This window comes from Centropristis striata, chromosome 5, assembly GCF_030273125.1.
Source record: "Centropristis striata isolate RG_2023a ecotype Rhode Island chromosome 5, C.striata_1.0, whole genome shotgun sequence".
Lineage (NCBI taxonomy): Eukaryota > Metazoa > Chordata > Actinopteri > Perciformes > Serranidae > Centropristis > Centropristis striata.
Window position 1 is genome coordinate 30,675,692 of NC_081521.1, and position 25,101 is coordinate 30,700,792.

The window sequence follows — 25,101 nt, forward strand, 5'->3', positions numbered from 1 at the left end:
TGAGTGTCAGCTGACCTGGGTGGAGCTGGACGTCATATCTGGAGCAAAATTGAGAAGGAAATGTGAGACTGGATCTGAGCTGTATCCCAATACTTACCAACTGTATCCAGCATGTACTTTATTCTGCCTTTTTTTTTTGCAGTTAGTGTAGTTAAAATACACATTTACTGTTTTGTACTTTTGCCCAACAATACTGCAATTTTGTGTCTTCAAAAGTTGAAAATTACAAACCATTTCAACCCAATGATAAATAGACCTTATCTACAAATCATGAGCAGATCTAATTTGTGCTTAAATGAACCAATTTAACTGCCATTACTGCATCGCCTTATATTAACTCAAATAGGTAAACCAGCCATTTTAAAGAGATATAAGTTGTTGTCCATGATGAAACTTACGCTACTGTGAAGCTTGTAACCTTCAGTGCACAAACACTGAGAATTGAGGAAACATCTTGTGTAGATTTTGGATTTTTTAATAAAGGGTTAGGCGTAGATATGATTTTACCTCTTTTTAACTGGTTATTTTTTTGGGTGGAAAAATATGTTGGACACAAATTATTCTAAATAATATTACTCAAAGCAGAGTGCCGTCACAACATTTTGGGTAGTTTTGTCATGTGTGGGCACAAAACAAAACCTGTAAGAAGTTACATGTTTCTGCACATCTGTTGTGCAACAGCATCTTTACAATAATAAGGACACATCCGTACTTCACCCATTTGAATGAGGCCAGGCCGCCTCTGTGCAGCAACAAGACCCCTTCCCGAAGACTCTTTGATGCTTGAGGCTGCTGTTGTGTTTCTGCATTGCCCTCTTCAGGATCACTGTATATGTTGCCATAAATGATCTGATTCACAAGCTGCATCATCTGTTTAAAAATCAAGAATGGCTTGTATGAAAAAAGTCCCAATGAAAGCATCAATAACAACTGGCCGCAAAGCAACGCTTTTTAAATTATTTTTTGTGTGAATCACAGGCACAACAAAAATGTACTGAGTATCTATATCTATCAAGCAAAAAGAGTCTGTGTGTGTGTGTGTGTGTGTGTGTGTGTGTGTGTGGATGTGTGTCTAGGGCATATCTCGCTGACCTAAGATTTCGTATGTGGTTTGCAGATGGCACGAAGGTGTGCATCCTTGATTTTTAGATTTTTATTTCATTTTTCAAAATATCATTATTTACGTAGGATGTGTTGCAGTATTGCACTGTTTCTGATTTGACGCCTTTTAGGGGAGCTCCGCCCCATTGTGTGATGGGCCTACACCTGGTCAGTAACCCAATTCACTCTGGATTTCCACACCTGACTCATCTCATCTGTAAGTCTATTTAGCCTACCTATCTTTCTGAGTTTTAAAGTGCGCTACAAGGTTTGATTTTCCAATAATATTCTTTCCAGCGAATATCAATGTTCAATGTGTATGTGCTGGATGGTGTGTGTACCTTATGAAAAGAAAGTGTTTTGTGGAGTTGCAGACATTGTTGTAGCGCGATTCGCATGCTAAGCGGAGATTTAGCTTTATTCACTTCTTATGTTGCATTAAGTACTATGTAATTCACAGATGACATTCATGTTGCTAAGCGTAATGCCCATAATCATTTGATATGAGATACTTACATGCAGTATAGAATATCAGCTAATTGGGTTCATGTTAATGTACTTTTAGTGCAGCATACTGCGTAATGTGCTATCTCACGATTAGCATGCTAAGCAGAGATTTAAGCCCTTTCTTCCGCATCAGTTTGATCCATTGAAAACAGTAAAAACAAAACTTTATTAACTGACAGCTAAGCATAATACGGACGGAAAGATAGCGTTTCTGTGTTATTTAAGGTTACACTAGCAAGAGGCATTAGCCAACACTATCGCTAGGTGGATTTGTTTGGCCAAATGGCAATTTGCATCGCAATACGAATACATACTTCCTTTGGGCGCTGCACTAGTTTATAGTGCAGTGCAGTATAAAGTAAGACAGTTTTACAACTACTAGTTTAATTTCATAGTTTAAATGCACCCACTCTACGCATAAATTCACCTTGTGTTTGTCCTCCAGTGAAGTGGCCTCCAATTCATAATCATGATGTCCTTTAAAGGAAATGGAGAAGCGGGAACCCACTCCATCATCACAGCTCTTGACAGTAGAGAAGGGAAGTTGTCTCTTTATGATGCCTTTCTCAATGCTGCACAGCATTTTGGTCTTGAAATCAATCTGGGTTGGTCACAATGAGAGGGTTTAAAGTAGGGTGTTTTTCGTCCCAACTAAACATCATGTGAACATTGCTGTGCTCCAGCAATTGACAGTTGTCACTGCTGGCATGGCTGTATGATCTTTATATTGTTGTTGTTTTAAACTCACCTGAAGAACCCGCTTCTGCCACCTGTAGCGACCATGCTTGTGAACGCTGAAGTTGTACTGTGAGGGTTTTGTTTCCTGCATCAACAGCCAAAAAACCCAAAAGTCACACATGAATACCTAAAGGGAAAACCCCTTTTAAGTGAAGAAAGGGTGTTACCATAACATGCTAAGGGGAAAAAGGTAATTTTAAGGATAGTACCTTTTGTCTATTTCCTGCTAAGGCGTGGATCAAACACTGCTACATTCCTTCATAAAAATACCTCTGGGCAAATCAAACTGGCCTCAGCTTTATTTTAAAACTGATCCAGCACGCTGAGCAACTTATTAACAGTAACAGTGTTACAGGAGCAGAGGAGGACAATGCAAGTTTGTCATCTAACAAAACAGGTTTCTTCCAGTTTAAGTTCAAGTAGGTCATTCATAAAAAATGTATGCAAATACAAGCACAAATTCAAGGAAGTTGGGACACTGTGGTAAATAAAAACAGTATCCAATTCAGAATTCAGAGTTTATATTTACAAATACAAAAGTTTATCAGTTTGAACATTAACCTCTTAAAACTCACCTGGCAGTGTAAATGTATAGGGATAGGGGAAGGGTTAGGATTAGACCAAAAAAAGCTTATAACAGAAGAATTGTAGGGCCAAAATATATGTATGATGCTTCATTTGAAAGGTAAAATCTATTTTAGCAAATGACTAAAATATACTAAAACTACAACGGTTAAAAAAGATATACTTTTTTCATATAACCCTAATTTGAGAGGTTAAATATATTATCTTTGGCTAGTTTTCAGTTGAATATATTTCAAAAAGGAAATTCTGTTTCATTTACAACGGAGCATCCCAACTTTTTTGGAATCAGGGTTGTAACAGCTTTAAACTAATTTTATGTCAATGTAGCAGAGAGTTCAATGAAAAGAATGATACCACTTTAACCGTATGTGTTGTGGAGAAGGGGCAGTAAACACAATTTAGGCATCTTTTAGCACTTAACCTAAGAGATTCGGTTAATTTTCACTGCTCTCATAATGTTGTTTTCTGCAGCTGTTTCAAGTTTTTAAAAAAAATCCTAAAACTCCAATGTGCATTACATACACAGCACCAAACACTAAGTCCCCAATTTTCCTCAAAGTAGAGTAGAAAATTACTTAAACTCAGTTCACCATGGGAACTTTGGGGTTACAGCCAACAAAATATTGAGGAAGGATGGTTTCACCCTACCAACATATTTAACAATCAAGGACTACCGACTGCCGCAAGAAAAAACAATCATAGCCAAATGCTGACTTATTGTGTGTGATACTTAAAAAGTAGGACCCATGGCATTGGTGCTTTTGACTGGGGTCCTCAACGACCCCAATGCATTGTTGTTTGTCTAAAGCACTTATTAAACACATCAGAAAATAGTTGGGTACAAATTGATTGTCATTAAAAAGTGGAATAATGAAGTAAAGCACCTGTGAGATGTGACAAAAAGTAATCCGGTGGGGTGGCCCGGTGTTAAATAGCTGTTACCTCTTCAGCCTGGCTCTTCTGTTTGTGCAGCTGCTTCCTCTCCATCCTGGCCTGGTTCAGAGCGTCCTCGATGGACAGCTCTCCACTCTTCACCCTCATCATGATGCTCAGCTGCATCTCATTGCTCAACTGAAAGCACAAAAATCAGGTAAATAAAGATAAATTGTATTATTATGTGGGAACTGTGAGGTCAATTCTCTTTATTTTTTATGTTATTATATTTAAGAGGGTGTGAAGTACTCTATGGGAACAATGCTGGTTAATATTTCCGAAAATATGCATGATTGTGTAGAAGAAATCTGTTTTTTTTTTAAAGTGTTGCATTTGTAAACAAACAGTTCAACTACAAAGCCATTTTCAAATCCCCTCTAGGGCTTTCATGCTCCTCCATTTAGCTGGAATGCAGCGTTTTGTTTCAGATACATTACAGTAAAGCACAGCTTAAGTGTCTTTTAGATTATATATCATGGTTGATAAGAACGACAAGATACGTCAGATGTTCACTGGAATTTGAAAGAGGAACTACTGCAGCATCTCGATCTGTTAGATAGCTGCAATTACAGGAACATACAGTCACTCATTGTTTGACACACTTCTGAGTAAATACTGTAGGTGTTCCTCTGTGGGAAACTACTAACAGCAGGGAAGTGAGGTTAAATTGAGGAAGTAAGAATTACTTGAGTCTCCCAAGAGCCAACACTTTGTCTCCCCGTGCTGCACAGAAGTGACGTTAATGAAAACAAGAGGGCTGATCTGTAGAAGCATTGATTCTACACTTTCATAGTTATATATATAAGACTTTGACACATGCTGTTAAAATAACACTGCTTGAGGCTTGCTATCTTGTCTTAAGTTGAAATCTTACCTGTGGCAAGTCCATAGTGTGTTTCTCCATTCTGGACAAATTGTCTTTCTTCTTTGATCCCAAATTTGGCATCATGACTGTTCCACAGAAAAGTCTAATGGCTCAGTCCATGAAAGTTTTCCTCTTTAACGGCAAAGATATTAAAAGATGTTTTGCGTTTTACACAGCTTCTCTGACCGGGAAAAAAACAGAAGTGCTGTGATTTCTGTCACGCTTTCTAACCACCGCCCTCTTTCAGCTCAGGTTACCCAGGTGAGGCAGGTATAGTGGCTGTTTGGTCACACCCACAGCTACACACAGGCTTTCACTGCCAAACCGCAAACATTTCCAGTCAGTTTACATGTCTCCACTTGCAGGACAATGCGTTTTTTCTGCTGCTCAGCCTGTTTTTACCCGGAAGAGAGCACTAACAAAAATGCAGCTCCTTCCCAAAACCTATTATATGACAATACATTACAGTAACAAAATCTAGTTCGCCTGCAAGCTTACTGTTAGAAGCAACAAATGTGAACTCTTCCCCTACAAATGCAGAGAGCAACTTTCAAGCAGTCTTGCAAACTGCTGACAGATACAAGGTTGTAGGGCCTTTATTTAATGTTTTTAAGTTTTTTTGCTGATTACCTTCAAAATGATTACCTACATACCAAAAATAAGATACTGATGCTGCATGTCTTTGGATAATCTTGAGATAAATGCAGCTTCCTAAAACAAAACATGCTCTTTCAGCTTTCTTGTTCAATCAAAGAAGATGCTTTAAGAAAAATAAACATTATTTTAGTTTCCTATTTTAAGTCCACATATGGTCTGTCTGTTTTGTGTGGCCAACTACATAACAAAATTCAAATTATATACATTTTCATACAATTGACAGAGCCAGGGATTTGTCACTGAGGAAAAAACCAATGCCCTCTCAATTTTAATAATACATAATCACAGATTACTTGTTGTCTTGATTTGATTTATGGTGTGAGACTGATTCCATAATGGCACAACGTAATGACAACTATAAATTTATTTATATATGTATATATATATATATAAACTATATCATTATATATATTATATAATGTATTAAAATAATATATTAAAATATTGGCTACACTGTGTTTTGACTTTTTTTCTTTCTTGTATTTTAAGTCTTCTTGTGTTTTTTATTATATGCGTGCAGTCTTTTATAGACACATTCAAATGGAAAAAGTAGAGTAAGTATGACAAAGTAACCCTTTTTTCATTGACGCTGCTTTCTTTTTTTTAAAACATATGTTTATTGCACATTTTCTTAATTTACAAATGGTGAACAACATAGAACAAGAAGGCACATACAAGAAAAATAATAATAAACAATAATGATAGCAATAATGTTGATAAAAATAAAATTAATAAATAAATAACTGGGGAAAGAAAGAGAGAGAGGTAAAAAAGGAGGGGGGCATTTATAACCACAAAATAAATAAATTAAAAATAAGTAAATAAATAAATACATACATATATCTATATACACACACAGAGAGAGATACATATACATGTCCGTAAAGCTCTAAATATGTATACTAAATCAAGATAAAATGAAAAGATAAATAAATCTTCAGTTCAGCTCATCATTCCAACCATCTACTTCAATATCATTTTTATTTACGTTGCTTTCTGATGCCTTGCACCTATGTGACAGGCAGATATTCAGTGGTGGTACTGTACTTAAGTACAATTTTGGGGTATGTGTACTTTACTTGAGTATTTCCATTTTATTTATCTTTATGCGTCTAGAGGCAAATATTGTACTTTTTACTCCACTACATTTAGCTGACAGCTTTAGTTACTTTTCAGGCCGAGATTTAACATAGAAAATACATTTAAAGTGATTTGACTTGTTGTTTTTTAATTAAACCTCATAACCGTATTATAAGTAGTTAAAAGAGCCCCATCTTGATTAAATTAAATGCTTCTTATATAAATGCATCATAATATTAATCCAATAATATATTTGTAATATATAAAACAATCTGAGTGGGTCCATTCTGCATAACAAGTACTTTTACTTTTGATACTTTAAGTAAACTTTGATGCTGATACTTTTGTACTTTTACTTAAGTAAAGGATCTGGATAGTTCTTTCAGCACTGCACATAATTTCTCTCTGTTAACAAGTTAGAAAATCCCCACATTTAACAGAGACATGCTGAGGGACTTCACAGAAAAAGGTGAATTCAAAAACAACAAAAGTGTCGCTTGGCACCTATTATTATCAACTATCCAACAGAATTTTCAGAATTTTTCCTAAACTGTTTAGGAGAAGTCTACTTCCTGAAATTGGATTTTAACTTGTAATATTACTCTTAAAATTGTCAAAAAAGTTATATTTTTATGTATTTATGTATGTATATTTATTCTTTCTTTTAAAGACAAATAGAAAATGAGTCAGAAAAAGTGATGAAAAATGTAAATTTTTACTCCTTTATGTCCTCAATAATGCAGCGTATTTCATGAATACCGGACTATATGAGCAGGGCTAAAGCAGAAAAATAAGTGGATATAGCACATAAATGTCTGTATAAAAGAATAAGATAAACACAAAATACACATTCATTCAAAATAACTGATCTCTCACAAGAAGAGGAATAGGAAGAGATCACACAAAAAGGAATGACATAGGCCTAGGTAGAGTCAGATTGAAATAATATTTTACAAAGCCTGAAGTCTGACATGAGAGAAAAGTACAAATATCAGAGGTGTCATTGTGTAAATATTCCACAAAAATGGCTTCATTTTCACTGTGTGCACACAAAAGACAAACACTCAGGTTACTCTATTGGAATTTTCAGAAAGAAAAAGGTTGTGAAGAAATGAAGTGCGCATGCTTTCTGGCTGCACCGGCTATATGTGCCGTAATTACATGAATACACGCGCAACAAAATCTGATGTAAACAAACGGCACTTGATTGCGTTGTAGGCACGTGAAATGGTCAGTGCGCATGTCTGAACACGACAAGGCGAAACCTTCACTAGCAGTTACACATTCACCATCATATGGGAATCCCCCATTCATAGAAAAACTTCTTGGGGAATCCCTCATTCTAGTCGAGTTTCATGCTCTACAGCACAACAGGTGTCGAGAACAATGAAAACAATACAGCTGTGAACTGTACATTTCGTGAGAAACAAGGTAGTTTTGGGAATAAAACATTTGTTGACATTTTATGTCCCCCCCTTGGATAAAATATGGGATTAAAGTAATTAAGTGCAATTACAAGTAGGCTGCGCCTACTATGTATACATTTGTTGTACTTCACTTGGATATTCCCACTTTTTGGTTCTACCTCTAAATAGGAATATTGTGCTTTTTACTTCATTATTACATGCATTTTCAGGTACACTTCTGGTTACTTTGCATCAACATTTCACATACAAAATATACGACAAAGTTTGTCAAATACGATCAGGTTTAAACTTTTAAAAAGTACTTAAAATGAGCTCCACATTGGCCAGCTGCAACAGTTACCAGATCTACACATTTATACCGCAGTAATAACAATCCAGTGATCTAAAACCCTGAATATATACACTTATAATAATTACGTTCATCTTTAAGTGCACTTTGCTGATAACACTTATTTTACTTAATATAAAATATAGAACTTTTACTTGTATTTGACTATGTATAATCATCCATTCATCTACCTGCACTGCTGCTATACTGTACATTCTTTACTGTATATATTTCTATAACATATTAATTCACTGTATATATCCTATAGCATATTCAATTCATACCTACACAATATTAATATACTCTGTTCATATGTACATACCCTTGCACTTTACTACTCTGCCCTTCTGCTTAGATGCTAAACTGCATTTCGTTGTCCTAGTACTTGTACTCTGTTCAATGACAATAAAGTTGAATCTAATCATGTGACACTTTCATTTAAAGGCACAGAAACTTCTTCCCCCACTGATATTTACTGACCTTTAATAGTCTAGTCTAAATACACCACAGGGTTTCATGTCCCGACATGAAATAATAATGTGTTAACTGGACATTTGGGTAACCAAATAAACAACCTATGATCCGACTCATTTACAGAAAATGGTCAAGTGCAGAAAGTCACACAGGAAATACCCTCATACAGCTCCTCCCACGTATTAGTTATAGAGGAGGGCGCGCAGAGCAGCTTGTGAAAGCAGCAGACAGACTTGAAGAGAGAGCAACAGCATGCAGTCAACACACCGCATTAACATGCATCTACTGCTACTTCTACTGGGAGTGATTATGTGGGATTATAAGGTGAGTAAGATGAATAAGGTCGTTTATTTCGTTGGAAAAAATAATAGATTGTGACTTGTGATAACTGCAAGTCGCTGCAGTTACACTTTATCAGCTAGTTGTGCGGTTATAAACTATAATTTATGCTACTTTTCGTTGATTCTATCCTTTTTTGCTCAGAAGTGTTGTTTAATCTGATATTTTGGTCGAAATGTAGCACATTATTTCAGGTTACGCCCTATGACGAACGTCTGTAAAACGTTACTTTCACTTTCGTTTTCCTCGCTGCAGCAATGTGACTTAAGGTTGCGGTGAAAACACGTGACTTTTTCTGAAGATACGCAGAAATAATATTAATAGCGATGAAATGTAAAAAGAAAGAGCGAAAAGCACCTGGCTGCCAGTTTCAGAGTGAACAGCTTCTTGAATGTTTGGTACTTTCCACCACACCCCTTACAGTAAGGTGGAGAGGAAGTAAAGCAACAGCCGTGAAAGAGAAAAAACAACCATCACTACAGACCATAAAAGGCACAACTATTTTAATAATCTGTTACTACTTCAATGAATTGATTACTAATCGGATATAAAAGACAATAAGCTACATTTGTATTTAAAAAATGTAATATTCTGTCCCTTGTACAATGCTCTTTTTACATGTTAGCCAATACATACCCTGTTGTTTTTGTTTATAATTGCAGACGAAAAAAAGGCAAGTAAAGATATCAAAATAGAAAACTAAACTAAGTGGCTTACCATTATTGAAATGTAAGAGAAAAGCTTTTTTAAAGTATCTATGTTAGACCACAAATACAAAAAATACATAACCTGTGGAAACTGTTGAAACTGTGCTTAAACTTGCTTTAAAAAAATCTAAAGTGTGAACATATTAATTTGTCAGCTACATATTTTTTTAATTACAACACTGGCAAAGATAAATATTGGCAAAGGTAAATATTACAAAAACTACATACCATTACATTATCTCATGTTGCAGTGTACATGAATGCATCAGTGGATCTAAACATTCACCTAATTTTAGCTAAACCAAACAAACAGCACATTTGTGCATCATAACATAGACCTAACTAAAAATGATGAAATGTGTTGCCATAAACTATTTTAATTATCAATTTTAATGGATGAGTTGTTGCAACTCTAATTATGACCTGTTATTAAAGCTTCACTCTTGTGTTTTGCAGGGGATGACCACTGCTCAGCCGCACTGTGACCCCCTGACTGAATATGTGGCGAATGACGAGTGCTGCAAAATGTGTGGTCCAGGTACAGAAACACGTTTTCTCTGATGAAATTGTTTGCGTCATGTTGTTCCTGTTATTTATTTGTATGGGAGTTGTGTCCCATTCCCTTACTACTATATAAAAAAGTAGGGGTAAAAAGCCTCCTATAAGACAAAACATTAACACGGAGCCGTTTAAAAAGGTGTAATTAATAATAAATAATGAATTCCTCCAAAAGCTACATGAGTTAAATAAACATTATATCTTTGTAGATGACAAAGATGGTAAAACAGATACTAAAAACATTAACTTTTGCTTTCATTTATTATCCCTTTTCCTTCTTTGGTTTCTCTTTCACTTTACCATTCCCTAACATCCACAGCACTTTAAAGCCATAGTTCAATAATTCGGAAAATTATATTTCTCTCCAAGACTTAAAGGAGCAGATTAATGCCACTCCTTAGCCACCTGTTAAGTATGTAGCTACATCCAGGTAGAGTTGATATGATTAGCTGATTAATCAATTCATTTGTGAAGTAAATGAGAAGTTCTGGGAAAAATCCAACACATTTTCAGGCTCCAGCTCCTCAAATGAAATCTTCTTTTTTACTTTTTGAAATAATTGTTAACTGACAATTTGGGGGTTTTGACTTGGGAAGTTGCAATGAGCAATTTCCATTAGGGTTTACTATTTCATAGACTACTCCATACCATAATGAAAATAACTGTTAGTTGCAGGCATACAGCCAGGTTAGCTGAGTCATTGCTCCTGGCCAAGATATAAACCAGCACATAGAGGAAAGCATACTTTCTTGTTTTTACACCTCTACTTTGGTACAGATTAAACAAATCAGTCATTACATTTTAATCAGTGAGCTGCAGAGGTGTTGATTTTGTTCTCTTCAGACATAGACATAACCGGTTTTCCTGTATTTCTAGTCTTTATGCTAATCTAAGCTAACCGTTTCATGGCTGTAGTTTTGTATTTAGCAGACAGATATGAGAGAGTTCATTCAACTCTCGGCAGAAAAACGTATTTTGGCTCGCCGTTATTGAAATATACAATTAAATCACAAGTTATTTGAAAAAAAAAAAAAAATGTAATTCTCAAACTCATTACACAACCTGTAGGAATGATTTATGGTGTTTTATGTAAAAAGAAAAACATTTGTTGATTAAAAAATATAAATTATAAAAAAATAAATTTGTCAACTACATATTTTAGAAATGTAAAAATAATTATAAATGTTGTACAGCTTATTTTAAACAGATCTAAAACATATATACAGAATTTGTACATAGACTTCAAATATTTTGCTGCATGTTTGCATATATATCTTTAAATATACATGTGAAATATATATCTCAATCTCAAATATGTCTGTATATGTAATGTTATATGTCCCTCTCAGTGTTAAATATGTTCACGTTGCCTTACTTGTTTGTAGAGGTCAAACTATTTCTTACAGCCAAATTTTCCTATTTACTACAAACACTTAAAAGCTGCACAGTTCTGCATTTTTTACTATAAAACAACACTTGGTTTTTCAGGGACCAGAAAGTCGTCGGTGGGCACTTGTCTGGAGCCTCAGTGTACAGAGTGTAAGGAAAGTGAATATCAGGACAAATACACGAGTGAAACAAAGTGTGAACTCCAGCCATACTGCGACAAAAGTAAGACCTTTTCGACAAATTAAACGTACCTGTTCTGATATAAACTGACAGACTTTAGTTTCATGTAGCACAAAGTGAACCTCTCCATTTTTCTTTCAGATTCAAACTTCCAGGATCCTGTCGATAGGAGCAAAAGCAAAAAAAGCATCTGCATGTGCAAGGAGGGATTCCACTGCTCTAGTGAAGCATGTCTCACCTGTATCCCACACACCCTGTGTGCACCAGGGAGAAGCGCTCAACCCAAAGGTACAAAGCAACTTTTTTGATTTAGGCTGAATATAAAGAATGATCAGCTTCATTTTTCGCATTGCACTGACTCTATCTCACTCTTTTCTTTCAGGCAACCATACGCATGACACTGTGTGTAAGAAATGCCCTGAAGGCACATTTTCCAACCAAACCTCATGGAACAGTGTCTGCGGGAAATGGACAGTGTAAGTAAAAGAAATCTCACCATTTAAATCTCAGTTTGCCTTTTTATTCTCGGCTTTTGTGTTTTCACAAACATTCTTTAGAACTTCCTGGCTGATTCAAAGATAAACATTGAAGATAATTTTTCCTCAGTTTTTTTTTGTTCTTCTCATGGGTTTCCTTAAGTTTACCAACCCTGAATATATTTATTTTTATAAGTTACTATTGAAGGAAATAATTCAGGAAAGCTGACCAATAACACTTTAATAGCTGTATGTTAAATGTGACTCAAATAATCAATATCACAAAGTGATTGATCATTTTTAACATGTAGGATATAACATATTAATCAGTGAGCTTTAAAAGGTGCTGGGAGGTGTATTTTGTTACCTTTTGGACAGAGCAAGACTGGTTGTTTCCCCCCTTAGATATGAAAGTGGAATAGGGGTTTTTTAAATAAACTGTCTGTGACAAAGTGCTTTTCTCAAAATGTCCTGCAAGTATCGACTGGGGTCATTATTTTAAACTGAAACAAAAAAAAGAAGAACTTAAATGAAATGGAATTATTGGGCACTTTGCTTGTGGTGCTCAAAACACAGAAAAAATACTGATTACTGATACAACCCCCATTTGAAAGAAGTTTGAATGCAGTGTAAAATGTAAATAAAAACGTAATTAATAATGAACTGAATGAACGTAATTCTGAATGAACAAAAATGTAAACACAAAATGTACCTTTTTTGCACAGTTCTCAATTGAATATATGTCAAAAAGGATTAGCAAAATTAGGATAAAATAAACTTTATTGTTCCCAGAATGGGGAAAGTCAGTTGTTACAGCAGCTTAAGAAGGAAGAAAAACAAGAAAAACTGGTGGAGTGATAAAGTGGCTGAAATGGTATATCAAATTTAGTGTGCAGCATTGTACTAAAAGAAAACAGAAAAAAGATCCGAGTATAGTTGCTCAGGATGATTTCACAGGATACTTGAACCCACAATTTTAACGGACACATGGTGTGCAGCATTGTACTAGAAAACAGAAAGTATATGGTGTTAATATAATTAGACAGGATTCAAGCAGAGAAATTGCACAGGTCGATGTAAGAGATGGGTGATAGTGGCAAGGACAGTAATATACGTTTTACCAACTTTTTTGGAATCTCTGACGTATTGAAGAGAAGGCAGACGTCTCTACGGCTGATGTCTCCAACACTTAAAAGAAAAACTATGTAGATTGATTAATAGCAGACATAAGAGAAAAGTTAGGGTGAACTGTCCCTTTAAGGAGGAGGATACCACTCTTGTGATTCTGTGACTGAGGCTTGTTGGCTGAAACGTATCAGCAAAATAAATTTGTAGCCATAGTATTAAGGCTTTTTTTTGTGGTTTTTGAACACTGCTATCACTGCTCATACGTTATTGTTACTTTAGCAGAGTACTTCATTCACCAAAGGTCTCAGGATGCTTGAATAGGAGTGAAACAGAAAACCCCAGGTCAAAAAATCACCTGAATGTGAATACTTTGATCAGAATGAGAAACCGGAAATGATCCTTTAACTCTGTGAATTCTTTGCAGATGTGAGAGTGGATACCAAGTCCAACAAAGCGGGACAGACAAATCTGACAACATCTGTGGTAAGTTACGCGTGGGCTTTTCCGTTTCAAAGGTTTCTCACTTTTAGCTCTCCTGCCACCTGCAGCCGTGTGGTTAGCGGTGACTTGCTCAAAACGAAACTGTCGAGGCGATGAGATTTTGCAGCTCATAAATCTCTGTTGGTCTGTGGTTCAGAGTGTGGGATTAACGGCTTTCACCTACACACTGTTTACACTACATTTGTGTGTAGACTCCACTGTGTTTAAATAGTTAAAGAATCACTTTTTTATGGACTCCCTAAACATCTTCACACCTTCTTATTTGTACTTCCTTTGCTAAAATGCAAATATATGGTAGTGGTGTGCTGTACACCCATTTCCTGTTATAATACTGAGTAACATGAGTATATATGTATATGAGTATATATTTGAGGTGGGGGGTAATCGATACAGCATAGTATCGCAATTTTTTGCGTGGCAATATTATATCGATTCGTGGCCGCCAAGTATCAATATTTAGCGTTATGATGGCCGGCGGTTAGGCTTTTTTTGTGTTTCATTCAACGAAATTCAGAGCAGCGAAGCTTAAAGTTGAGGGAAGTTTGAAAAAAATGCAGCAGTTGTTGTCGTCCATACATGTTTGATATCAGTTCAGTTCAGTTTGACTGAATACTTTTTTGGTCAGTGCGTGGGTTTGACTCTCATTGTGAAGAAATAAAAAGACTGAAGTGAGATGAATAGACTGAGAATGTTCTCTTATTTGACAAAACAATACTTGATGGAATTTTATTTTGTAGAACCAAAATGCAGTTAAACAGTTAAATCGCAATATATTATTTTGCAGTTCTCACCATACCGCAAAATGCTTAAAATTGCAATAATATTGTATCATGCCCTTATTCAAATGATGTAATAATCCTTTTTTATTAGAGGTGATAAATTGTGAACTGCTGAAAGGATTGATGTATTGTTAATGTTTTTTTTTCTTGTCTTGCAGAGGAAATCCCACGGAAACATACAGCTGTGATCATTGTGTGTTCTGTGATTGGGCTTATACTTTTATGTGTTCTCATGCTTTGGCTCTGCAGAGGTACGTTGTGCTCTAAACGATCCCTTCTTTTACGTTTTATGTTCAATGAGTTAAGGTTCAGTGACTCACTTTATGTTCTCTGTTTTTCTTGTAGCTCTTGTGTTTGGTAAAGGAGATACAGAAGGAAAGGTAAAGGTAAATATGACTTTTATCCTGCTTGTAGTAAACTGACATTAATCCAGTAATAATTTGTAAAAACAATCAAAATGATCGCGCATGAAACTTTCTCTTTTGATATTCACTCTCTATATCTAAGATGTTTATGGTCTATACAAGTGCAATTATACCCGTGGCTTTCATACGAAGTTGAGTTTATTTGTCCAAACCTTCAATACATTTTTTTTTTAAAAATCAACAAACTCAGCAAATGTTACATTTGACTGAATAAAAAATCCTATGCATAATACTAATACATGCCCATTAGCAAGATGCAAACATGATATGACCACTGGAAGAACAAGAAGTATTTTATTTATTCATTTATTTGATCTCCATTAGCACCAGCACATTAGCATAGCTATTCTTCCTGGAGTCCAAACATTAAAACAAATTGTCCATTCTCCGAGATCATCAACAAAACAAAAACAACAACAACAACAACCACCGTCAATACAGTCACAACACATATACAATCATAGACACTGACAAACATGTATCACAAGACATGACGCAACACTTGTACAGTAAAATTAAGAGTCCATACACAACATAGAAACACCATAGCATAACATATAAACAGATACCAAAAAATAAATAAAAAATAGATAAAGGAAAAGAAAAAGCGGTCTCACAAGATAGGAAGATTGTTTATACGAAGATCCTTGTGGACCCGTACAGTTTAACTACTGCAGCTGCAACATTAAAAGAAACTGTTTAAGCAAAAATGCGTACCTCTCTTTGGAATCTATTAATACGATGTAAAATGGAAAGGGGTTCCACTCCAGAATAGCTCTGAACAGAACAGATTGTCTACACAGTTTATTATAGGAGCTTAGGTAGAAATGATAAATAAAAAAACTCATATCTTTGCCAAATTGTATGCTATAACACAGCCAAAGTGATTGAAAATTTCAAAAAGAAAGAGCCAAAAATATCCATAGTGAGGTACAAGGGTTACCTAAAAAAAGGATGAGGTTTTGTATTTATGTGGAAGTGAAGTGATTAATACAAACCACTGAGAGAAACTGTTGACCTTGAATTCATAAAAATGTACTTAACCGTCCCACCACTTAAGAAGCAATATTCCACATTTGTAATATTTCTGCATTTTAACACTATTTTACTCTTTTAGATCTGTGTTGAATCATGTTGGGGAGATAAGGGGGAGAAGCTGAGAGAAGTGGTGCTGACAAACCCAACTGATGTTGGAGAGGAAGAGTCCATGATGCCGATATCACAGTCCTCACAAGACGAGGGCGGTGCGGGGTTACCGGAGGAAAACGTGGAGGATCAGCCGAGCCAGGAGGTGTCGTCAGATGTACTTTTTTCTGAAAATGGCAAATTTGTGACTCAGGAGATGGGGAAGTCGTCAATCCTGTCCCGACAGGAATCACAGACACAGGCGTTCACAGACTGAAACCAGCTGCTGTCACTAAGATCCTTGCTGATCCAATGTAATTATTCATGTAGCCTGTAGTGTTGCCATTTGTCTTGAGAATAATTCTCCCCTTAAAGTTGTGTACATGTGTTGAAATGAAGTTGTTGTGTAAAAATATTAGAAGACACTGTGACGGCTTGACTGCATTTGTTTTTAGGAGCTTTTTTTTTTTTTTTTAAATGTTTGTAATGTTTTTTTTATTTCATCCACTTTTATGTTCATGCCTTCAAACACATTTGTATATATTTGCACGAGGTACATAGATGTGTTAAGGAGATATTAGTGCATGGAAACAGCATGTAATTTAGAAGCCTTCTTATTTGTATAAAATGTTTTGAATGTTAAACCATGGGAGTGTCTGTTTGTTTTTTCTTTTAATTTATTTGCAAAAAAACTGGTGTTTAACATTGACAATTATAATACTAAAAAACAGTTTTTTAATTGAATTAGCAAGCCAGATGAGTACAAAGTTTAAGTACTCTCAAATTTGAATGATTATGTATATTTAAAAGTGTTAGTGGCTTTTTTGTTCTTTATTTTCAAATGTCTTTTTTTTATTTCAAGCTGTCTAAATATATAAGTAAGTAAATATATGTATAAAAATAAAAGCATAAACCACAAGAATCATACACACATCTGGTACCAAACTTAGGATAATAAAACAATAATAGTAAATAAATAAAATACAAATTAATATGCAAAAGTATTACAGTAGGATCACTTACAAATGTTCAAGATGTTGTATACATTCATTGTATTTTGTAAATGTACTTTTGTGATTGTAGAATTTTGTGAGAAGTAAAAGAAGATTTAAAAAAGAAAAAGGCATTAAACTTTGTCTTTGTCACCATAATCACATTAAATATATTATTTCTGTAGAAAACAGGGAATCTGAACAAATGTTGACAACTATAAAGTTATTAATATCTTTCCACAGTTCATATGTAAATGTATGAGACCAACATAAACAGAAGAAATTTTGGTTGACATTTCAAGAAATGTTTCCCTGGATAAAATCAACAGATCAACTGAAATTACTTTTGTGGTAAGTTTCCAGTTAACGTCACTAACAAATTCACACCAGTAAAGTGTTGCTGGAGGAAGAGGACCCACATTGTTCTGAGATAAATTCCCTATTTTGGAGCTCAAAGTTTGTCTGTCAAATGCGTCGGTTCCCATAATGCCCTGGGGGAAGTACAATGTCCCACGTGGGTTCAATGAGAGGTAGGCTACAGCTTAAACCCTAACATTTTTACTAATGGTTGTTACTAATTCAGGAAATTTTAAGTATTATAAGAATGCCGAATTAATTGCAAGTAGCTCATGTTTGCGATGAACAGATGGGTTTACGGATAACCTTTACTGCTAAACTCTGATTCTCAAGAAAACCCCAAAAATCTGAAGATTCTGAGGCATGTTCTGGAGCTTTAAGGAGCACCCGTGATTTCTAAACGCATTTATGGACGTTTATTCGCAATAGACAACGGAAATTATGATATCCTCGTAAAGGGTAGGTCACACTGAATCTAACAATATGCGTTTGTGTCTGTATAACTTTACTGTGTTATAAAAATTTGCAAAAACCGGCACGTACCTGTCGTTTTCACCTCCCCACACAGATTGAAACACCTGATGTACTTGAATAAATTGTGCTGTAGTTCCTCTTGAGCTCCGCAGAGGGGCGCTAAAGGTTCACAGTAGGCTGCTGAAATTTCAGCTCAGCACACAGCGTCAAAAAGTTATGGAAGCCCATTTCCGCCAGGTAAAAAGAAGAAAAAACTTAGCCTTGATAATAAAAATATCCTCAAAGTAAGTCGAAATAATGAGATAAAAAGTCATAATTATGAGATAAAAAGTCATTATTGTGAGATAAAAAATCAAAATTATGAGATGATAATTTATGACCTTTAATCTCATACTTGTGTCTTTTTTTATCTCATCATCTCGACTTTTTAATCTAATAATTATGACTTTTTATCTCATTATTTCGACTTACTGTGAGGATATTTTTATTATCAAGGCTAAGTTTTATCTTTTTTTGCAATTTCCACACCTGGGGTGGGGCCATTATCAGCATAAATAGTAAAGAATAAATCCAAGCACATTACAAAACGAAGATTGGGGGGGTATTCAGATCCCTTAAGTCAAATACAACACTGTTAAATTACTCCACTAAAAGTAAAAGTCTTCAAAACTTACTCAAGTAAAAGTACAAAAGTATCGGCATCTAAATGTACTTCTAAATGTACTATCAAAAGTAAAAGAGAAGAAGAAGAAGATTACTTTATTAATCCCACAATGGGGAAATTCAACCTCTGCATTTAACCCAGCCTTTTTTTTTTTTTTTTTTACACACAAGTGAACACACCATGCAAGGAGCAGTGGGCAGCACATTACTGCATACTCCTTATGCAGAATGAACCCACTCAGATTGTTATATAAATTCTAAATATAGTATTACATTATTTGTATTGATGCTTTTATGTAAGCAGTGTTTTCATTTTGTAAAGACAGGGCTCATTTAATTACTTAATATACTGTTGTAAGATTTCATTTTCAAAAAAGTCTAATCACTTTAAATTGATAATTTGTTTATGTTAAATCTTGACCTGTAAAGTAACTAAAGCTGTCAGCTAAATGTAGTGGAGTAAAACCTACAATATTTGCCTAAAAATGTAGTGGAGTAGAAGTACAAAGTTATATAAATGTTCTTGAGTAAATGTACTTAGTGACTTTCCAGTGCTGATATAGGCCCTTATAATTGAGTCCATTCAAACATGCTCTGACATTTGTTCCAGTGATTCCCAAAACAAAAACCTTGCTTGCTTTGTGTTGGCTCAGTTAAGCTTTCATGATATTAAAGTCTGTTAATCAACACATATATTGGTTCCTAAAACACAAACATTTTTTACCTAAAATGCCTCAACACAGCATTAAAGGCAAGGCAAGTTCATTTCTATAGCACATTTCAGCAACAAGACAATTCAAAGTGCTTTACATCCAACAATTAAAAAAAATATTGAGAAAAAGTCTAAAAGGACATGTAAATACAATTAAAACAGGTTTTAAAGAGCCAGGAGAATCAAAATAACAATATAACAGGTATAAAAACAAGAATAAGAGTTGCAGTATAAGAAATGAATGATTACTTAATTTAACGGAAAAGTCCTCAACCTTGATTTTAAAGGAACTGAGAGTCTTTTTGTTTGCTCCAGATATATGATGCATGAAAACTGAACGCTGCTTCTCCTTGTTTAGTTTTAATTCTGGGGCCAGAAATCAAACCTGACACAGATGACCTGAGAGTTCTGGATGGTTCATACTGCATCAGAAGATCATAAATGTATTTTGACCCCAAACCATTCAGTGCTTTATAAACAATCAATAGTATTTTGAAACAGGAAGCCAGTATAAAGGCCTCAGAACTGGATTGATGTGATCTTTCTTGGTCTTCGTGAGGATTCAAGCAGCAGCGTTCTATGTCTGGTTGATTTTTTTGTAAAGTTGTGCTGAGACGTGAGCTTTTAAGCCCTTGATATATTCTTTCATATGCTGCCGTTGTAATTGTCTAAATGTTGAAATTCAGATCTGAGTCCTTGACCAAACCAAGATTTCAGGCTTGCTTCATGAAGCTGAGTGCTCCTTGGTGTTCATTATTATTCTCTTTTTGAGTTGAACACAATAACATGAGTTGAGTCTGAAGAATGTCCCCCAACATTCATCCAGTCTTACACTCTTAGCTTTTGAGAAAGATCATCTATAGTCATGATAAAAAAAAATATGAGACTACCCTTGTTTTCTTCAATTTCTTGTTCATTTTAATGCCTGGTACAACTAAAGGTACATTTGTTTGGACAAATATAATTATAACAACAAAAATAGCTCATAAGACTTTGATTTATGAGCTAATTTTCCATGGTTTTCTTGACAATAACCAAAATCAATATCAAGAAAACCATGGAAAATGGCTAGATATCAGCTCTTAAATGAAACTCTTATGAGCAATTTTTGAAGGAAACAAGGGTGGTCTAATATTTTTTTTTCAATGACTGTATTTAAAGATCTCACGATGAACCATGTTTACTTAGCCTGTATTTTTATTAGTAGCTCTAAACATTTTGAAGTTTCCTGACATGATATTCTATTATATTCATCTGTGTGCTGTGAGAAAAGAGGCTCAGATAAGAGCTAATCTGCCCTCTGTGTGTTCCTGTTTGTAGGGATTTGCATGAAGAGGTGAGGCCACAAGACAAGGCAGCAGCGCTCCCAGGGGTTTTCTCATTATGCCCGGATTAATGGAGGTACAGCCCTTTGAATTTACATTGAAACCTGTGAGGTTGATAGTGAAGAATCCCTCCCACCAGCCCCTAAATGTTAGACCTGACCTGAGGGGCCTACCTGAGGATAAAGTAGCTCACATAAACTTGCAGTCACAGAGAAATTTAAGACATTTCTCTAAGCATAAAAGCAGATTACACAGCAAAAAGCTGACCTAAAACATGTTTGAGGAGATTTAATACACTTGGGTTTGATATGCAAAGTAATGCTCTCTTTGTTATCATCTAATTTACATGAATGAGCCTGCTGTTACTGGATTTACATGGGAATATAAAATGATCTTGAGAAAAATGCAGAACAAGAGCTGCAAATAATCATTGATTAGGTGTCAACTATTACATGATTGTACAACTATTTTAATAATACTTGTGTGTTTTTAGAAAAATGAGCAAACATTCACTGATTCCAGCTTCTTAAATGTAAACATTTTCCTGTTTTTTCTTTTACTTCTCTGTGACAATACATTTAGATTAGTTTGACTTAGTGAAAAAAGACATTTGAGGATCGATAACTTGAGTTTTGGGTAACACTTACTGCTACTTTATAGACCAAACAGTTTATCTAGAAAAAATAATCGACGGATGAATCGGTAGTAAAAAATAATAGTTCAGCCACTTGCCAGAACTTTGTATGTTACATATTGGAGCTTCATATACAATACTGTAGTTTTTAAAGAGGGAAACAATGCTGTCGTAATTTATCACTGCCTTAAAGTCAAATACAGATCAGTAAAACCAGAAAACGGCATTTCACTAAAAGTTGAACTTTATTTTTAAGCAAAAATATTTCTTCATGAATAGACAAAGGAGACATAATTTACATGTTGGTGGTGGAAAAATACATCTACATTTATTTACAATAACACAAGTAATCTTTGGTCTCAACACAGATTTTCTTTTCACTGCAAACTTCAGGATTTAACGAACAAATCCCTGAGGTTTCAGAGTTTAAAGTGCAAATGATGTGGCAAAAATGTCTTTAATTTGCGTCTAAATACCGGCTTAGACAATTTAATGAGTGGTGTAACATGACGGGACAAACATTCCGTTTCTTGAAGCCCACTCTGCCCACAGTTTCCCTGCAGGGTGGTAAATAGAGTCCAGAGGTTTCCTTACAGTCTCTGATGTGGCGGTTTCTGCCAGTGACCAGATTTTGGGTTTCTGGATGTTTTCTTTACTCTCCAAAGCAGATATCGTGTGATCAGAGTCACTCTTTTCAACTTTCTTCACAAGTGCAAGTTCTCTGTCTTCCTGCTCGCTGCTCGGCTGGTGCGGCATCTCCAGCCGCGCGTCCACAGACACTGAGCTGTCCACGTGCTCCTCGGTGTCAGCACGGTCACTTTGGGGCTCTTCCTCATCGCGATCATCCAGGTGACAGTTCGGCATTGAACTGTCCGCATCGTCGCTCTCTCCCTCCTGCTCATCATCCTCCTCCTCCTCGTCTGATTTCCCCTTGCATGCCCAGCTGACCCGGTTCTCCTTCTTCAGGCGTCGCCTCGCGTTGGCGAACCAGGTTGAGACCTGCGTCAGGCTCATCTTGGTGATGATGGCGAGCATGATTTTCTCGCCCTTGGTCGGATACGGGTTCTTCAGGTGCTCGTTCAGCCAGGCCTTCAGCGCCCCGGTGCTCTCCCGGGTAGCCACTTTGGCGACCCTGCCGGGATCTTCTGCTGCTCCGGGGCGGTACGGAGCGTAGAAAGCCCCCCCACGAGCCAGGAGTGCGTGATGGTAGGGAGAGGCGGCCTTCAAGTCAAAACCGTTGTTCTGGGAAATAGAAAAGGAACGTTAAGAACAAGGGAATCGCGATTGTGCACAATTACGCACAGTTTGGGCGACATTTGACCCAAACCGCACAGTTCAATGCGTGATATGTTTGTAGGCAGCAAATCAATAAATGCAAATCCTTTTCAGTTATGCAGTTTTGGGCTAACAGAACTTCAGTACAACTCAGTAAGTGAGCATAAAACCTCAAAGATCCGATTTTACGCAAACTTTTGTTAAAAGCAGTTTGATTCTACTCGAGCTTTTCATGCAATTAATGACTCCTTGAATGATCAACTCACCATGTGTGTGATGTGCCTGTGATGTGGGTAAGGGATGAAGTTGTATCCCTGTAGTCCTGAGTACGTTATGGGGACTCCAGCTGCCATGGCTGCCAGATGCTGAGCCTGCTGCTGCTGCACACCCGGTGGGCATCCCAGCACAGGGATCTGATATCCAGTCGGCATGCTGACGTTCCGCTCCAAGAAAAAGCTGCCAATTCCACTTTGCGATGCGGGCATGTTTCCTGCGTCCCAGCTATTCGAGTCAGTGTAGCAGTCCAGCCCTCCTGGATCTGTTTATATACAGCCAGCTGCCAGCGTGTGTCTGCGGGGGGAGGGGAGGGGGCGGGCCCACTGGCAGTGACTGACAGCAGCTTTCACTGGCAACAAATCCCATCAAAGAAGCTCTCCGCTGTTCCTTTTAGCGTTTTGGTGGAGAGGCTAAATATGTGCTACTTATCGCAACACAGAGATTTTTTTTAAAAAGAGAACTGAAGTTTCAATTCAAATGCAACTTTTACTTTGAATTCAGCTCAATGTAGCAATCAAACAGCTTATATGTATGTCATAAAAATAGTTTTTAGCCTTGTTTTTTTATTTTTATTACATCATCTTAACATTTCACAGCTCATAAACTAAAAGTTTAAAATTATAGTTTTCAAGGCGCAATTTGTATTATCTAAATTGTTTTTATTGTGTTTAGCTCTTATTTACTTTTCACGACATGTAGCTTACACCAGTTTGATGTCATTTTTATGACGAATTTAACACCTCGCATGTCTGGCACTAATCGGCGGAGAGTTTAGAAAATAACCTGAATTCAGTTAACAACAACCCGCCAGTGTCTGCTGACACTTCATCACCTACACATAGTTAGTTTTTTAAATTAAATTAACCACCTCGGCGGCGTTAAATTAAGCGAACAAACAAATAAAAACACGTTTTACGCACGCGTAAAGGTGTCGGTATAAGAATTGTTCTGAACTTCTTGCAGTTCTTTCATCAAATAATGAAGAAAATGATTCTAACCAACAATAGTTGACATTCAGTCTCACAAGCCTTCGGGCCAAATCTTTTTTATTTGTTAATTTGATGGCTGAACCACAACAAACGGCCCTCTCACATGTCGGATGGTTTTGTTTTGAGTGAAGCACAACGTTTCAATGGCCCTAATTAAACTAGGTTAAGTGAAACAGGTGTTGACTAATGTATATGATAATTGTGAGATAACAGATGCTAATGTGTGTGTGTGTGTGTGTGTGTGTGTGGTGGGGGGTTGTTGGAGATAAGAGGAGAAGATTACACTTCTTATTCCACTGTTCCCCTCTCATGGCCTTCAAAAGAGCCACAGCTTAACTCAGTGTTTGGGTTCAAGGCAGCGCAGCTCTCTTATCTTGCATAATTGCCATTATTATATTAACGGCATTAGTAAGTGTAGTGCTGCTGCGCATTGTTGCTTTTATTAAGAAGTGATACCAAGAAATGTATTGAAAAAGTGTCAAATCTTTCCACCTTCTTCTTCTTTCCCAAAATGTAGATATTTTAAATATTTTGAACCACTTGGTTCATAATTATAGTTTTTATTCACTTTCTAACTAATTTCAGTTAGCTTTAATGCATTGCTTGGATCTGATGAAACTCTTTTTAAATGATTTTTTTAAAAGCTGAACCCATGTCAAGTCTTACAAACATTGTTACTCATTTTTCGAGATAAACAAAACTGTTATTTAATAATATGTACAATTAATTTGTCTTAAGAATTATGATTTTTTTTCCTACTTCTTATACCGTATTTTAGTCTCATATTAGCCAAATATTTATATAAAAACACATACACACACACAACTCAAAAATTTAACATGTGCACACATCTGAGATTATATATGTTGCACCAGAAAACTTGGATTTATTATTTATATATTTATATATTTGGATATTGGATTTATATATATATATTTATATATATATATATATATATATATATATATATATATATATATATATAATATATTTATATAAAGTATTTTAAACCGTAAAAAAATCTTGCAAATGCATTAGGACAAAAACATCAATAATGCATTGTAAAGTATTGATCCCCTTGTTGCGGCAAATTGCTTACTAA

At 35.7% G+C, this 25,101-nt stretch overlaps 2 protein-coding genes and 1 long non-coding RNA gene across 4 annotated transcripts in view; 2 read left to right on the plus strand and 1 right to left on the minus strand.

Moving 5' to 3' along the window:
- Positions 1-8,895: 8,895 nt before the first annotated feature.
- cd40 (CD40 molecule, TNF receptor superfamily member 5) lies at positions 8,896-16,949 on the plus strand. 2 transcript variants are annotated; one of them, XM_059332323.1, is made up of 9 exons: positions 8,896-9,019; positions 10,198-10,279; positions 11,788-11,910; positions 12,010-12,156; positions 12,251-12,344; positions 13,897-13,955; positions 14,911-15,003; positions 15,098-15,138; positions 16,295-16,949. In XM_059332323.1, the coding sequence occupies exons 1-9, from the start codon at positions 8,948-8,950 to the stop codon at positions 16,577-16,579; spliced, it is 996 nt and encodes a 331-aa protein (XP_059188306.1). In that variant the 5' UTR covers positions 8,896-8,947; the 3' UTR covers positions 16,580-16,949. The 2 variants fall into 2 exon arrangements, with proteins under 2 accessions (XP_059188306.1, XP_059188307.1); XM_059332324.1 differs by having other exon boundaries at positions 15,098-15,132.
- A 3,888-nt stretch (positions 16,950-20,837) lies between these two features.
- Positions 20,838-25,101, plus strand: part of LOC131971052 (uncharacterized) — a 50,938-nt gene continuing 46,674 nt past the window's right edge. The window contains exon 1 of the long non-coding RNA XR_009394340.1: positions 20,838-20,901. This is a non-coding gene — a long non-coding RNA (uncharacterized LOC131971052). The remainder of the gene's footprint in view (positions 20,902-25,101) is intronic.
- Positions 21,702-23,219, minus strand: irx7 (iroquois homeobox 7). The gene is made up of 2 exons (XM_059332325.1): positions 23,001-23,219; positions 21,702-22,701 (listed from the first exon to the last, which is right to left on the minus strand). Exons 1-2 carry the CDS (start codon positions 23,217-23,219, stop codon positions 21,949-21,951), a joined length of 972 nt encoding a protein of 323 aa, XP_059188308.1. The 3' UTR covers positions 21,702-21,948.

Excerpts from the sequence above, each read along its gene's own strand:
- cd40 (XM_059332323.1), top strand. The coding sequence starts at position 8,948 with ATGCAGTCAACACACCGCATTAACATGCATCTACTGCTACTTCTACTG. Across the intron at positions 10,280-11,787 it reads CTGCAAAATGTGTGGTCCAG|GGACCAGAAAGTCGTCGGTG; the intron begins GTACAGAAACAC and ends TTGGTTTTTCAG. Across the intron at positions 12,157-12,250 it reads GAGAAGCGCTCAACCCAAAG|GCAACCATACGCATGACACT; the intron begins GTACAAAGCAAC and ends CTTTTCTTTCAG.
- irx7 (XM_059332325.1), bottom strand. The coding sequence starts at position 23,219 with ATGCCCGCATCGCAAAGTGGAATTGGCAGCTTTTTCTTGGAGCGGAAC. Across the intron at positions 22,702-23,000 it reads ACAGGCACATCACACACATG|AACAACGGTTTTGACTTGAA; the intron begins GTGAGTTGATCA and ends TCTATTTCCCAG.